At 54.9% G+C, this 13,768-nt stretch overlaps 1 protein-coding gene across 1 annotated transcript in view; it reads left to right on the top strand.

Moving 5' to 3' along the window:
* Positions 1-1,654: 1,654 nt before the first annotated feature.
* Positions 1,655-13,768, top strand: part of LOC309584642 (olfactory receptor 14J1-like) — a gene marked incomplete at both ends in the record, with an annotated part of 120,771 nt that continues 108,657 nt past the window's right edge. The window contains one exon of the mRNA XM_082300783.1: positions 1,655-2,557. Coding sequence (XP_082156909.1) covers positions 1,655-2,557 — 903 coding nt within the window. The remainder of the gene's footprint in view (positions 2,558-13,768) is intronic.

The following is a 13,768-nucleotide window of genomic DNA, read 5'->3' as shown; positions in this document are numbered from 1 at the left end:
CTCATTCCTGAGGGGATTTTCATGAGCACATTCAGGGCAGGAGATTCCTGCTTGAGTCTCTGCTTTCCTCAGTTTGTGCTCCCACTTTTCCCAGGCTCAGCTTGGTGGGAATGGAAACTCAGCTGTGCAGGTGGAGCAGGGGCTGAGGCTCTTAAACCATCCCACTGAGGATTCCTGGGAGCCTCAGCAAGTGCCTGCACCTCCGCGGCCTCCAGATCCAGCCAGCATCACCTTTCCATGGTGCCCAGGCCCGGGGCAGCTGCTCTTTAATCCCCGCAGCCCCGAGCGGCTGCCGGGCAGGGCTGGCCCAGGGGCTGGGCTGGGCTCCGGCAGCAGCGGCAGGGACGGAGCCCGGGCCGCAGGAGCAGCTCCCGGCTGGGACAGCTCCAGCAGCAGAGCCGTGGGCAGGGAGGGAGGGAGGCAGCGCTGAGGGCAGCCCTGCTGAGGGGAGCTGTGGCAGCTGCCGGGCCTGCCCTGCAGTGCAGACACCGCCCTGAGCAGCGCAGCCCCGGTGTCCCCTCGCAGCCAGCACAGCCCTCAGCCCGGGGGCTCGGGGCCCTCAGCCCGGGGGCTCGGGGCCCTCGGTGCCCTCCTGGGCCGGCAGAGCAGCACCAGAGATGAAGGGCATCTCTGCGGCCGCGGGCCCGTTCCTGCTGCCCGGGGCCTGAGGGCGACTGTCCTGCCCTGGTGCTGCCCGGGAGGGGCTGGGCAGCGCTGCGCAGGGAAAGGCTTTTCCTCAGGGCCCGGCTCTCTCTCCTTGCCCTGCTCAGCTGCTCCTGGCGCTGCTCAGGGGCTCTCTGGGAATGGCAGCTCCAGCTGCAGGCTCAGGCCCAGCCCTGGGGCTCCTCCTGTGCAGGCTGAGCACAGCAATGGGGTGTCCCAGCTCCCTGTGCCCCGGGAGCTCTGGGCACGCCGGGCTGGGAGGCTGGCAATGAGCCGGCTCTCCTCCAGCAGGGCCATGGACAGGACCCTCGCTGTGCCCTCGGGATGCCATCCCAGCTGTGAGCTGCCTTCCAGGGGACACTGGGGCCGGGAGTGTCCTTGGCCAGCAGTGGGGCTGAGACTCTGAGAAAGGCTGAGCCACTTTGCTCTGCTGTGGGTCCCTCTGCTCTCAGCTGTGCCAGGCTGATTTTCAGGGGAACACAGTGACTGCCCTCGATCTCAGGAGGGGCAGCTGGGGACAGATGGAGCGACAGAGCAGCTCCCCTCACCCTTCTCTGAGTTACAGCCAATGCTCTTGCCTTGCACAGCTCTCTCTGCTCTCCCTGGGCACAGCAGGAAACCCTCTCAAAGTGCCTTTGGCCGTCACCGTTCCTTAGCCCTGGCACAGGAGATGCTGCCCAGCTCCTCTGCCTCAGGAGCACTTTGGGCTGATGGAGTCCAGCCCCAGGACCGGCCCCTGTCCCCATTCCCATGTCCCCGCTGCAGCAGAGCAGAGCTGACTCCTCGCTGTCCATGGGCACAGCCCCTGCTCGTCACAGCAACGGGGCCAGATCCCAGCAGAGCTCCAGGCACGGGGCTGAGGGAAGGGCTCTGAGAAAAGGAAAACTGGGGGGCAGGGCCAGGAGAAAGGGCTTGGACATTGCTCAGCAAAGTCTCCCCTGACTCCTCACTGTCTCGTCCTTCAACAGCACTCCATGGCCAGAGGCTCAAAATGTCCAACAGCAGCTCCATCAGCCCCTTCCTCCTGCTGGCATTGGCAGACACGCGGCAGCTGCAGCTCCTGCACTTCTGCCTCTTCCTGGGCATCTCCCTGGCTGCCCTCCTGGGCAGCGGCCTCATCATCAGCGCCGGAGCCTGCGGCCAGCACCTGCACAGCCCCATGTTCTTCTTCCTGCTCAGCCTGGCCCTCACCGACCTGGGCTCCATCTGCACCACTGTCCCCAAGGCCATGCACAATTCCCTCTGGGGCACCAGCCACATCTCCTACTCAGCATGTGCTGCTCAGGTGTTTTTCTTTCTGTTCTTCCTCTCAGCAGAGGATTTCCTCCTCACCATCATGTGCTACGAGCGCTACGTGTCCATCTGCAAAGCCCTGCACTACGGGACCCTCCTGGGCAGCAGAGCTTGTGCCCACATGGCAGCAGCTGCCTGGGCCAGTGCCTTTCTCTACGCTCTCAGGCACATGGCCAATACATTTTCCCTGCCCCTGGGCCAGGGCAATGCCCTGGGCCAGTTCTTCTGTGAAATCCCACACATCCTCAAGCTCTCCTGCTCCAAATCCCACCTCAGGGAACTTGGGCTCATCACTGTCAGTGCCTGTTTGGTGTTTGGCTGTTTTGTGTTCATTGTTTTCTCCTATGTGCAGTTCTTCAGGGCTGTGCTGAGGATCCCCTCTGAGCAGGGCCGGCACAAAGCCTTTTCCACGTGCCTCCCTCACCTGGCCGTGCTCTCTCTGTTCCTCAGCACTGTTATGTTTGCCCACCTGAAGCCCCCCCTCCATCTCCTCCCATCCCTGGATGTGGCCCTGTCAGTTCTGTACTCGGTGGCGCCTCCAGCCCTGAACCCCCTCATCTACAGCCTGAGGAACCAGGAGCTCAGGGATGCCCTGAGGAAAGTGAGGACTGGATACTTTTCACAAGTTAAAATCTTTCTATTTCCTTCTGCCATGCGAGGAAAATGATGACTAGGATGCTTCTCAGAAGCAATAAACTCTCTCTTTTCTGCTCCAGAACCTTCAGAATGTAACTCTTTACAATCTTGGCCTCTTTTTCCTCTTTTTCCATATTTTCATTGGTGCTTTTTCTTATTCTTTTTCTGGTGTTATTCTGCTTCTTATAAAGTACTGTACTACTACTCCTTGCATTTCTGCATGAACATCTACCTTTCTTTTGAAACACAAAGACTTTCAGGAGGCTTCTTCCCTGTGCATTTGAATAAAAACAAGGGGCTGTCCTGACCTTTGTGTCCAAGGTTTGTTCCTCAGCCCTTCTCTGGCTCTGCAGGGGCAGTGCCTGTGGGCAGAGCTGGAGGGAAGAGACTCCCAGCACAGCAGCACGGCCAGGGACAATGGCCCAGCCTCTTCCCACCTCTGCTCTTCCCAGCTCCACACTCCCTTTCCCAGCCCTTCTGAGGGTGCAAGGCCGGAGTGCTCGGGCAGCTCGGTCACTGTCCTGCTGCGTGTCCGTGCTGTGAGCACAGGCAGGGACAGGCCACGGGCACTGCTGGGACACAGCCGGGCTCCAGCACAGCAGCTCCATCAGCAAAGGGCATCTCCTGGGGCCAGGGCAGGAAGGCTTTGCTCTCCTCCAGAGCTGCTGTCAGGAATGTGCCCCAGGAATGCCCTGGCAAAGCAAACCCCAGTGCCCAGGGGCAGGGGGGAGTGTGCAGGGGGGGCACGCAGCAGTGTCCTGGCACTGCCAGAGCTCCTGGGATGGACCTGAGGGAGCAGCAGAGCAGGGCCTGGGCTGTGCCTTTGTTCCGGGCACAGCCTGGGAAGGTGCCCAGGGCAAGTGTCCCACACCAGCCCCTGCCACCAGCAATCCCAGCACTGGCCTCTGCCCTCCCCTGCAGGAGGTTGTTTGTCCCTGCACGGAGGGACACCAAGTGACCAGGCCAGCAGTCCGTGTTTGCTGTGTCCTGAGGAGCCTTCAGCAGTGCATCGAGTGGGTGTGGGGAGATGAACCCGAGTGAGCACAAACACCATCAGCAGCACTCGGGGCTGGCACAATTCCAGGGGCACAAACAGTGCCCTGAGGCCACTTCACTGCTAGAGTAATGTCCTCTGGGAAAGCACCTGAATTCTTTGCTGGGCTGTGCTGAGAACTGCATGGAGACAAACGTCCAGGGCAGGGAGGCTCCAGGGAAAGTGCTCAGGACAGCCAAGGGCTGCACAGAGAGACACCGGAGTGGTGGGTCTGTGGGGAGAAATCACAGCTGCCTCCCTTGGGAATCGCCCCCAGGACCTGGACAGGCTGTGCTGTGTTCTGGGCACTGACCTGGAACCGAGGGATGTGGAAAAGGCCTTTGGTGTCAGGGACGTTGGGAAGGCTGGGCAGGCACTGGCATTTGTCCCTCAGGGATTCCATGAGGGTCCTGCCAAGATGAGCTCTGCTCCTCCTTGGAGCCCTTCATGGGCACAGAGGGCTGAGAGACCTTTCCAGGACAGGCTCAGGCCAAGGAGCCCTTGAGTCTCTCAGCCCCCCGTCGGTGCCTGCTGGAATTCAATCCCCCTCCCCATCCCGCAGCAGCCCCGCATTTCCCTCCTCCAGCCTTGCTCTCCAGCACAGCCACGGGGGCTCTTCGGGCTCTCGGCTTTTCCTGCAGCCACCGAGGCCAGCTGAGCTCTGCCTTCCCCACACTCAGCCCTGCCCAGCGCAGGCAATGCCCAGAAATTCCCTGTGTGTCCCTGGCCTCGCTGTCAGCCCCGGCAGCGGCTCCGTGGCCCCTCTGTGCCCCGCTGCCCCAGCCATGGTGCCCCAGCCCCTGTGCAGGCCCAGCCCAGGACAGGAGCGCTGCGGGTGGGAACGGCCCCTGGGCCCTGCTGCCCACAGCAGCCTTGGGGCTCTGCGCTGTTGAGCTTTGGACGGGGTACCCTTCCTTCCCGGACCAGGGTGAGAGAGCAGAGGAGGCTGCTGTTCTGCTGAGGTCTTTATTCCATAGTCTCACAGCTTTCTTGAAGGCAGAGTTCAAAGGGGGTTACATGATAAAGGCAAGCAGCAACAGCAACAACAGGCAAAACAGCTTCTTCTTCTTCTTCTATATGCTCTATATGCCCTATATATTCTATATGCTCTATACTCTATATGCTCTAGACTCTAGACTCTATATTTTTTCTTACAGAATTATGGATTATATTTGTTAATTGGCCAATAAGATTAACACACGATTCCAGTTTTCCTTTTCTTAACCTATCCTGGTCTAATTCTAACAGTCGTAAGCCTCACACCAGTGTTACACAGGTATTACACAGATTTGCGGATGCAGTTTCTATCAGCTCTTATTGTTTACGTGAATGCTCTATCTAAAAAATGTGAACAGTGTCATTCTATCCATATTTTGTCTAAAGTAAAGTGTTCTGTGAAAAGGTAACACTGCTGCAGTAAGAACTGTGTTTAAGGTCTCTGCTGCAGCTTTTCAATGTTTAAGGCACTTAGCATATATTTCTACTAAAGGTTAAAAAATCTATATTTCTATTTCACTTTGGTGTGACTTCATGTATCTCAGCTTGTCCAAAGGTTTTAATTCAACCCCTGTGCTTTGGCTTCCCTCTGGGCCTGAGTCCAGAGGAGCTTTCACTTCAACAAAACAGAACACTTACAAGAAAAGTAAATGGAGTGGGAACTCATGAGAGATTGAATTTTCTCTGATTCAACTCAAGGATTGATGCCATAGACTTCTGAGTGGAAGAATAATTAATTCATTCTCCTTAAGACAATAAATCAAGAGAATAAATTAGACTTTTGTATCAGGTCTGAGTGAATAGATTGCATCCAACACAAGTTTTTCCTGTAGGATTTTTATTTTATTTTTTTATTTTCTCAGGAGATTGTATCAAGGCAGAAGAATTAAATTCAAGATATTTGTAGCAAAGAGACCTCTGCTGAACTCATTGTTCCAAATAAACATATCCCTTACCCCATATTTCCATGACTGGAAATTTTTCTAATTCTGGACTCTAGTATATTGTACTGTATGTGTATTCAGAATACTTTGCAACAGTTAAATTTGCTTAAATTTCATTTCAGACATTTACTTAATTTTAAGAATTTGCCTCATTTCAGCCATCTTTTAAAAAGTATTTTCACACTTTTATTTTTTTTGTCTGTTACCTTTTCTGTGAGGAGGATCATCATTTGGGTTTTCTCTTGGTACCTCACTAATGCACTCTGAGAGCCATGTTCTGTGTTATTAATGTAGTAGTGATCCGGGGTTCATGGATGGCTACTGCAGGAAACTTGATGGCCAGTAGTGAAAACAGCAAAAATAATGATGAGAGGAGCCACAGACGTTCTGCTGTCTGAGAACTGTGAACTGCCAAAATCAAAAAGGTCAGTGCTCTTCTGGTTCAGAATGCCATTCAGTTGGAGCTGGAACATACTTTGGGCTAAGAGCCTGAGCACAAGAGGCTGTAGCACCTATTTTGTTGAGCAGTTCCCTATTGCCCTACTCCATACTCCACTGCATTCCAGCATGTGATTTGCTGAGCTGTAGACTGTCCCTGAGTGGTGTGATTGCCTGGAATGCTTGAAAATTTGGCTTCACATTCCTCAGTTTCTTTTCAGCATTTTCTCTGTTGCCCTCGTTGCCTCACACCAGCCCCTGTTTTACTTCTAGATGGAGAACAAGGTTACAAAATACAACTTCTCTTCCTATGTCCTTAGAGGGGTTCTCACCTGTAATAATAAATGAAATAGGTTTCATTCCTTTTGATTCCTCCTGGTATGATGCAAAGAAAGGAAAGGTAGCTGGAACTATGGCTTTTTGGGGTGGCTGTTATACCAGAGCCCTGGATCTGTATTAGGGATATTCGTGTTGGCCAGACTGTCTCAGCAGAAAGAGGGAGGAGTGCAATATTAATGTCAGGAGCTCATCCCTGTCCGTGATTTATTAAAAGAAGCCTAGCTTCATGTCTTAGGCCCTGAATGAAATACCTGCAGTTTGGCTGCATGAGTTTGTATCAATGGATCCCACTTCTGTGCAATGTCTGAAGGCCAGGGAACTGCCTTTGTTACCTCTCCTACTGGCACTGCTACAGGAGAAGGAAAGAAATCCAACTAATTTTGAATCAGCTAACGTGTCCCTTTTGGATACAGAATTCACTGAGAGCCATAAATACAGTGCGTGGCTTTAATAAAGCACAAACGTGAATTTTAAACCACACCTGGCATTGATGTTGCTTGGACTGAATGTGTGCACAGCCCAATGTTTCTCCTCATCGTCCCTGTTATGAATTTCTGCCATTTTTCCTCTTCATTCCTGTCTGAACAAAAGCAGACTTTGTGCCACTGAGTTGAGAACGTTATATATAAGGTATGTAATTCGTGCTATTATGTATAAAATTGGAGTGTAATCAGACCCTACAGAGACCGAGTTTCAAAATCCCTTCAGCAGCCTGGCTGAGAGAAAAATTTCACAACACTAAAAGAAGTTCTCTCACAATAAGTGAGGATTCCACCCAGGTGGGGTTAGATCTTATCACCGGGACATTTGCACCATAACGACTTGATTGCCACCTTCTGATATCTACATCTCATCTGATAAGGAATCGGACATCCCGGGAACTAAAAATAACTGCTCCAGGAAGCAGAGATGGCCCATTCATCAGCAGAAATGGCCCACTCATCACCCAGGATGGACAGTTCCTGGGATCCAGGAAAGGCTTTGCGCAGCCCAACTCTGGGACAAGAAAACTTCATGAATATGCTAAAATGACGAGAAGAATAGAATTAATTCAGACTCTGCCCAAAAAATGTATAAGAAGGGACCAGCCAAAGCAGCATCCGTGAACTTGGGAGGTCTGGTGCGACAGAGATCAGATCTATGCGTGTTCACCCAGCTCCGACCCCGGGCTCGGAGCTGCTTTTCTCGATCGTGGCTTTTAAAACCGATATTTCGGTTGCATAATAAATGTCATTTCTTTATAAATTTTGATTGGGCAATTTTGTTTATCTTAAGAACATCCTTCTCAGGCATCAGGAAACTGCCCCATCTCTTTGTTCACCATCTCGAGTGCTTTTCTCACTCGGAGAGGATGGTAACACCACAGGGATTCGTGTACTGACTCTGAGCAGCAAGCTTTGGCCCTGGTGAAGCTCAAGGACCATAAGGCAAGGCAGGAATTTGTTAAGAAGTTCTCACTAATCCCTGGATTTGAAGGAATGATGGAATAAATGGCAAACCTTTTGCTTCAGGCACTGGAGCAGATGATTTTTCTAACAAATAATATTGTTTTGAGTGTTACTGAGCTCATTCACCTTGTGAGGGATTTTTTCTTTAAAAAAACATTGATTTCTTTGTACCTTAACTGCACAGCTTTTGAACAGCTGGGTGCTTTTGTGTTCCTTCTCCCGTTTATGATGTCAGTGTGCTTTTTACTGCATATCCAAGAACAGCTTTTAATTTTTCTCATTTTTAGCTTCACTTCCTAGTTTTTAGAGTTAAGTGCATTTTTTATGTTGTAGGTCACCTGTCACATTTCCCTCGGGCAGTATCTGTACACTGCAAGTGATTCAGCCTCTCTCTTTCTGTTTCATCTCATGCTAATGGCTGGGAGATGTTATCTGGGTTAGCCAGGCTAAGGAACATCCTGTTCTTGCTTGATCTTCTTGAGCTGAGAACCTTCTGGCTATCTCACTGCTCCTTGGAGTATTGTGTTGCTCTGGGTTCTGCAGATAGTTATCTGAGGTGTGAACTGGCCAGATGAGTTGCTGCCCTTTGTAAATGGCTCTGTTTAAATTTCTGTGCTATCTTGGACACCGCTTAAGGTGTTGGGTCCTTCTTGCTTCAGGTGCTGTAAATGGGAAGATGAGAAATTCCTTCCCATCACTGATCAAAGTCCTGGCCAATCTCAGTATCAGGGGACATCTTAATGTGATGAATTTCCTTTGCTGCAGTGTCTGTGCCAGGCTTTTCTCCCTTGTATTTGATCGTTTATAACATACACAGATACATGTTTTACTTTGGGAAAATCTGGGAGCATGGTGTGTTCATAGCTACTCGGTAACATATTTTCAGTATATATAACACGTGAATGGAAAAGGGGAAGTGCAGCACAATGAGTGTGTTTTGGGTATCTCCTGCAGATGTGTAATCTGTCCATAAGAAGAGATTTCTAAGAAAGTTTTATTAATGAACGTTGCATCATTGCTTTTTTTATGCTTGCAGCTGCTCAGAGGGAAGGAAAGTCCCACGTCTCTCTTACACTTGTTGAAACACAGCATGATTTGTTGGTGTATATAAATTTAAGCTAGCTATTTCTCATTTGACTTCATTTTGCTTTGTGCCAAGGTCCTCTGGAGTAACTGAAACAAAAGTAAAATGCCTGTTCTTACGGAATGATTGAATAAAATGTAAAAGGATAGCAACAGTCAAATTAGATCCCCTTGCTGCTCATTGCCAGGAAGAGCTGGTTCATTAAACCAAAGCAGGATGGAAGTGATGAGCAATGTGCTTGCTTAAAGGATTCCTCTCTTGAGAGGGTGATGGTGTCACCTGGATCCTTGAGATCATCATCTGCTGCTTGCTGACTGCCTCTGAGGAACAAGCCTCAATGTCATCTTACCTGTCTGTGACCCATCGGCCTCGGGAAACAGCTGCTTTCTCTCATGCTGCACTGGTTTGGAAAGGAAGGAAGAGGCAGGAAAATTGTGACTTTCACCTGTGTGAGTGCTTTGGTGGGAACAAGATTGTGTCTTTCTATGTAAGAAAGTGTGTCTCTCTCTTGAAAAGCCTGGTGCTTATTTTCTTTGCTAAGCAATTGCAAAGAACCGATAAAATAGACAGTGTTGTGGTGGATATTAACTTTTAATGAGCTTACAGAATAGAGCCTCTCATAATTGGAATTCCTTAGCTCTACAGAGATAATGAAAATAAGAATGTAGTGAAGTTGCTATATACACTAGCAGATGATTTCCAAACACTGAAACCCAAAGGATTTAAAATTTATTCTGCAAAGAAATTGCTTGGGACATGCAACTCTTGGACAGGAACTACATTTCATGCTAAGTAGACATCATCTGGTTATGTTGAAATGTAAAGACTCAATTGGGGTCTTGCAGAAAGCAGTGGTAGAAGTACTGTTGGCTTTGCTAAACGCAGACCTGGGGCAGTGGGAACTATCCTGGTGCTGGGAGACAACAAGGTCTGCATGGAGGCGGGGGTGGGGGAAATCACGGGTAGGGCTTGGCCCCAGTATTTTCAGAACTATAAAGGACTTGGAATGGCCTGGGAAATTCTGTTCTGGGTAGAGATGATGATGGGATGGGTCAGCATTTAGGAAATGCTGATTAAATGAAGGGCACGCAGGGAGTTGAAGACATTGTGTTAAGGTGAGGAACAAGACCGGGACACCGCGCTGGGGCCCCGCGCACTTTTCCAGCCCGGCCGCCCCCACGGGCCGGGCCCCGCGGCTCCCGCTGCCGCCCCCCAGCACGGGGCTGTGTCCCAGACCCCACGGTCCAGCCCGAGGGTTGGGGGCGGCAGCGGAGCTGCTGGAAGGAGCTTCCAGCCCCGCCAGCCACAGCTCCGATCCCTTGGGCCGTGACACCGGGGACGGGTGTCCGTCGGCACTGGGGTCTGTCAGCTTTTGCAGTCCAAAGGGAGAAACTGAGTCCCAAGGGGTGTCGGTTTCCATCAATCGCTATTTCTCCTCTCTTTTCCATGACGGATTTCACAGCGCTTCCTTTCGCCCCAGAGATTTGGAAAACAAAATTCCCGGCTGCCCCGGCATCCCTGCAGCTCTCCACAGCTCCAGCCTCGTCCCTCCTCTCCGTTTCCTTCTCTCCAGTCTCTCCCGCCTGGCCCTGCCGGCTCGGAGGAAGGAGATTCCCCCGGCACCCCCTGCCTCCTCCTCCTGTCCCGTGGGGCGCAGTTGGTGCTTCTGGAGCCGCCTGCCCGCGCAGCCGGACCCGCCCTGCGGCCGCTCAGCGCTGCAGCCGAGGGAATGAATTGCAGGCACCGCTGCGCTGGGCTGGCCCTGGCCGGGTGCCCGGGGCCACCAAAGCCGCTCTGGCACTCTGCTCACAGCTGCAGCACACAGAGCACTGAAGGAAAGGCTCGTGGGCTGGGATCGGGGCAGGGAGAGCTCACTCACTGCTCACTGCCAGGGCCACAACAGACCCAAGCTGGGGAAATTAATGGAATTTATTTCCAAACCAATCACACCAGGACAAGGAGAACTAAAACAAATCCTAAAGAAACACCTTCCCCACCCCTCCCTCCTTCTCGGGCTCCCAGTCTCCGCCCGCAGTCCCTCCTCTGCCCTCCCTGCACGGCAATCGTGTCACCAGCCATGAACTTGGCTTTTGCCTCATCCCGGGATCTCTTCCCGGACAGGAAGAACTTTCCCCAGCACAGATTCAGGCTGTGGCAGCCTTTGAGGCTCAGGGTGTTTCTCCTGCAGCTCCTTGCAGGTCTCCTCTCCCCGTGCCGGCTCTCCTGCGCCACAGAACTCTGCCGGCTGCAGCTTTGCAAACGTCAGGTCCAGGTCTGGATGTTCCTGCACGATTTGCTCGAGGTCCTTGGGGGCTGCATCCGATCCACTGTTGTTGTGTTCCCCCTCGGCACGGAGCCCATGGATCTGATGGCCCCTGGCCAGGGCCTGGCACAGGAGGTGGAACCTGGGTGCTGCTGCAGCGGCGCCGGGGGAGCCCCAGGACTCGCTGTGGCCGCTGTGGCAGCCGCAGCACAGCCCGTTCCCAGCGAGGAGCCCAGGGCTCCATGGGGCTCTGCAGGACCTCGGCCCTGGGGCTCGTCTGCATCAGCCCGGGCAGCTGGGCTGGACTTGGCTTCCTTTGTGTCTCTGGCTGCCCTGGCACAGCAGCAGCCCAGCGCCCAGGGGACAGCAATGGGAGCGGGGCAGGTCGGGGTGAGCTTCAGTGTCTGTGCCCGGCAGAAATGCCAAAGCCTTCCCTAAGGAGCAGCGAGTGCTGCCAGAGCACAGGATGCTGCTGCTGCTGCTGCTGCTGAGCACGGGACGGCCCCAGGGCTGATGCCAGACAAAGCCGGGATGGGAGCCACAAACAACGGAAGGGGGGGGGGAGGGGCAGGAGAGGACGAGGAAGAGCGAGGGGGGAGGGCGGATGGAGGAGCAGGAGCGGCAGGAAGAGGAGAGATAAAAGGGGAGGGGCGGGAGGAAGAGGAGAGATAAAAGGGGAGGAGCGGGAGGAAGAGGCAGGACAGAGGAGGCAGGAAGAGGAGCCTCCACGTGCATCCATCGCTCTCTGTGTCCGCAGCTCTCGGCTCCCCCCATCCCGCAGGTGACCGGGTAGGGACAGCTCGCCCCAAATATCTTGGGCAGTCACTGGGGATATTTTTGGGAGAGGGGATTTTTGGAGCTTGGAGGACTCCAGCACCAAGCCCCAAATATCTTTGTTGGTTCCTGGGGGAAGGGGGTTTGGTGGGGCGGGGGGGGAGGCGGATGTTTGGATCTTACAGGGCTCCAAATGTGAGTCGGAAATGCCCCTTGGGGGATTTTGGGGAGCCCCCGGCACGCGGGGTTTTTGGGGTCCCGGTGGCGGCTGCCGGGAGAAATGGGATGGGGCGGGATGGGGCCCGGGAAGGGTGGGATGTGGATTGGGGGGTGGGATGAAGTGTGGCGGAGGGGGATGGGCGGGATGGGGCCTGGGATGAGGCAGCCGAAGGTTGGGGATGATGAGGCCGGGGGGACCCCACTCCTGAGGGGCGTGCGGGGTATCCGGCAGCTCGGAGGGAGTTTTGGGGCACCCCTAATCCTGAGGGGGCGGTGCCGGCAGCGGGGGACACGTGGCTCCGGCAGCTCTGGCCCCAGCTGAGCCCCCCCCGCCGCCAGCGCCCCCCGGAGCGGAATTTGGGGAGGGGGAGGTGGGGGCGGCCAGGCCGGGCCCCCCCGCGCTGTCCCGGCGGGGGCCGAGTGCGGGCGGGAGCCCCGCGGGGCCCGGCCCTGCCCGGGCACGGCTGATGCCGCCCGCCCGCGCTCCGCACTGGTCCGGACTGGTGCTCCCAGTGCCGTGCGGGGCGGGGCCGCTCTGGGGACCCCCCAGGGCACAGCGCGGCTGCTCTGGGGCTGTGGGCAGCGCCCGGCGCTGGGCATGGGGCGTGTGGGGGCAGCTGGGGCCGCACTGGTGGCACTGGTGGTGCTGGGAGCCCCCCCGGCCGCGGGGTGAGCGGTGAGAAGGGGGGCGGGTCTGGGACCCCAAATTGAGCGAAATGGGGAATGGAACCCCCAAAGTGAGCAGGAGGGGCCTGGAACCCCCAAAACCAAGGCCGGGGGAGGGGCGGTGGGGATTGGGGATGGGGAAGGTGCAGAAGGGGAGGGGCTCGAGAGGGGCCTGGGACCCCCAAACAAAGCGGGAGGGGGCTGGGACACCCAAATTGAGCTGGAATGGGGCTGTGGATTGGGGGAACGCTGAGAAAGGGGAGGAGAGGGGAGGGAAAGGTGGAGTTGGGGCAGAAGAAGAGCGGTTCCATGAGGGTCCAGCCCTGTCCCCCAGCACCTGAGGCCTGGAGCGATTCCCTGGGGCTCTGGGGAAGGGAGGGATCCGCACTGGGGGGGTCCCCAACCCCCTGTCCATGCCTGGGGCTGATCGGGGCTCCCCCCACACAGCAGCTGGTGCTGCGGCAGCCGTGGGGCAGAGGGGGTGGGAAAGGGGGGGCAGGGTGGGAGTGGAGGAGGAGCGGGAGGAAGAGGAGGGAGAGAGGAGGAGCGGGAGGAAGAGGAGGGAGAGAGGAGGAGGAGGAGCTGGAGAACCACGAGGTTCCCCTGCCCGCCCACTGTGTCCGCAGCACCCCCAGCCCCGGTAGCATCTTCCCCCCCATCCTGCAGGTGAGCGGGGAGGGGGAGCTCACCCCAAATCTATCGGGGGATCAGCAGGAGGGGTTTTTTTGAAGGGGTGTTTGGAGCTTGCAGATTCTGGAATCGAGCCCCAGATGTCCTTGCATGTCCCTGGGAGGGATTTTTTGGGCCAGAGGGGATATGTGGGTCTTGCAGGACTCCAAAGCTGAGCCATAATTGCCCCTTGGGGGTCCATGTGAGGATCACCCGGTACTTGCAGGGTTGGACTTTGGCTTTGGGGATCCCCAGGAGAGCTGGGGGCTGGAACATGGGACCCCTGGAGTGGGGAGAGCAGAG

Source organism: Coloeus monedula (assembly GCF_965178545.1).
Source record: "Coloeus monedula genome assembly, chromosome: W".
Classification (NCBI taxonomy): domain Eukaryota; kingdom Metazoa; phylum Chordata; class Aves; order Passeriformes; family Corvidae; genus Coloeus; species Coloeus monedula.
Note: the sequence above shows the minus strand (reverse complement) of the source record. Positions and strands in the feature narration are given on the sequence as shown.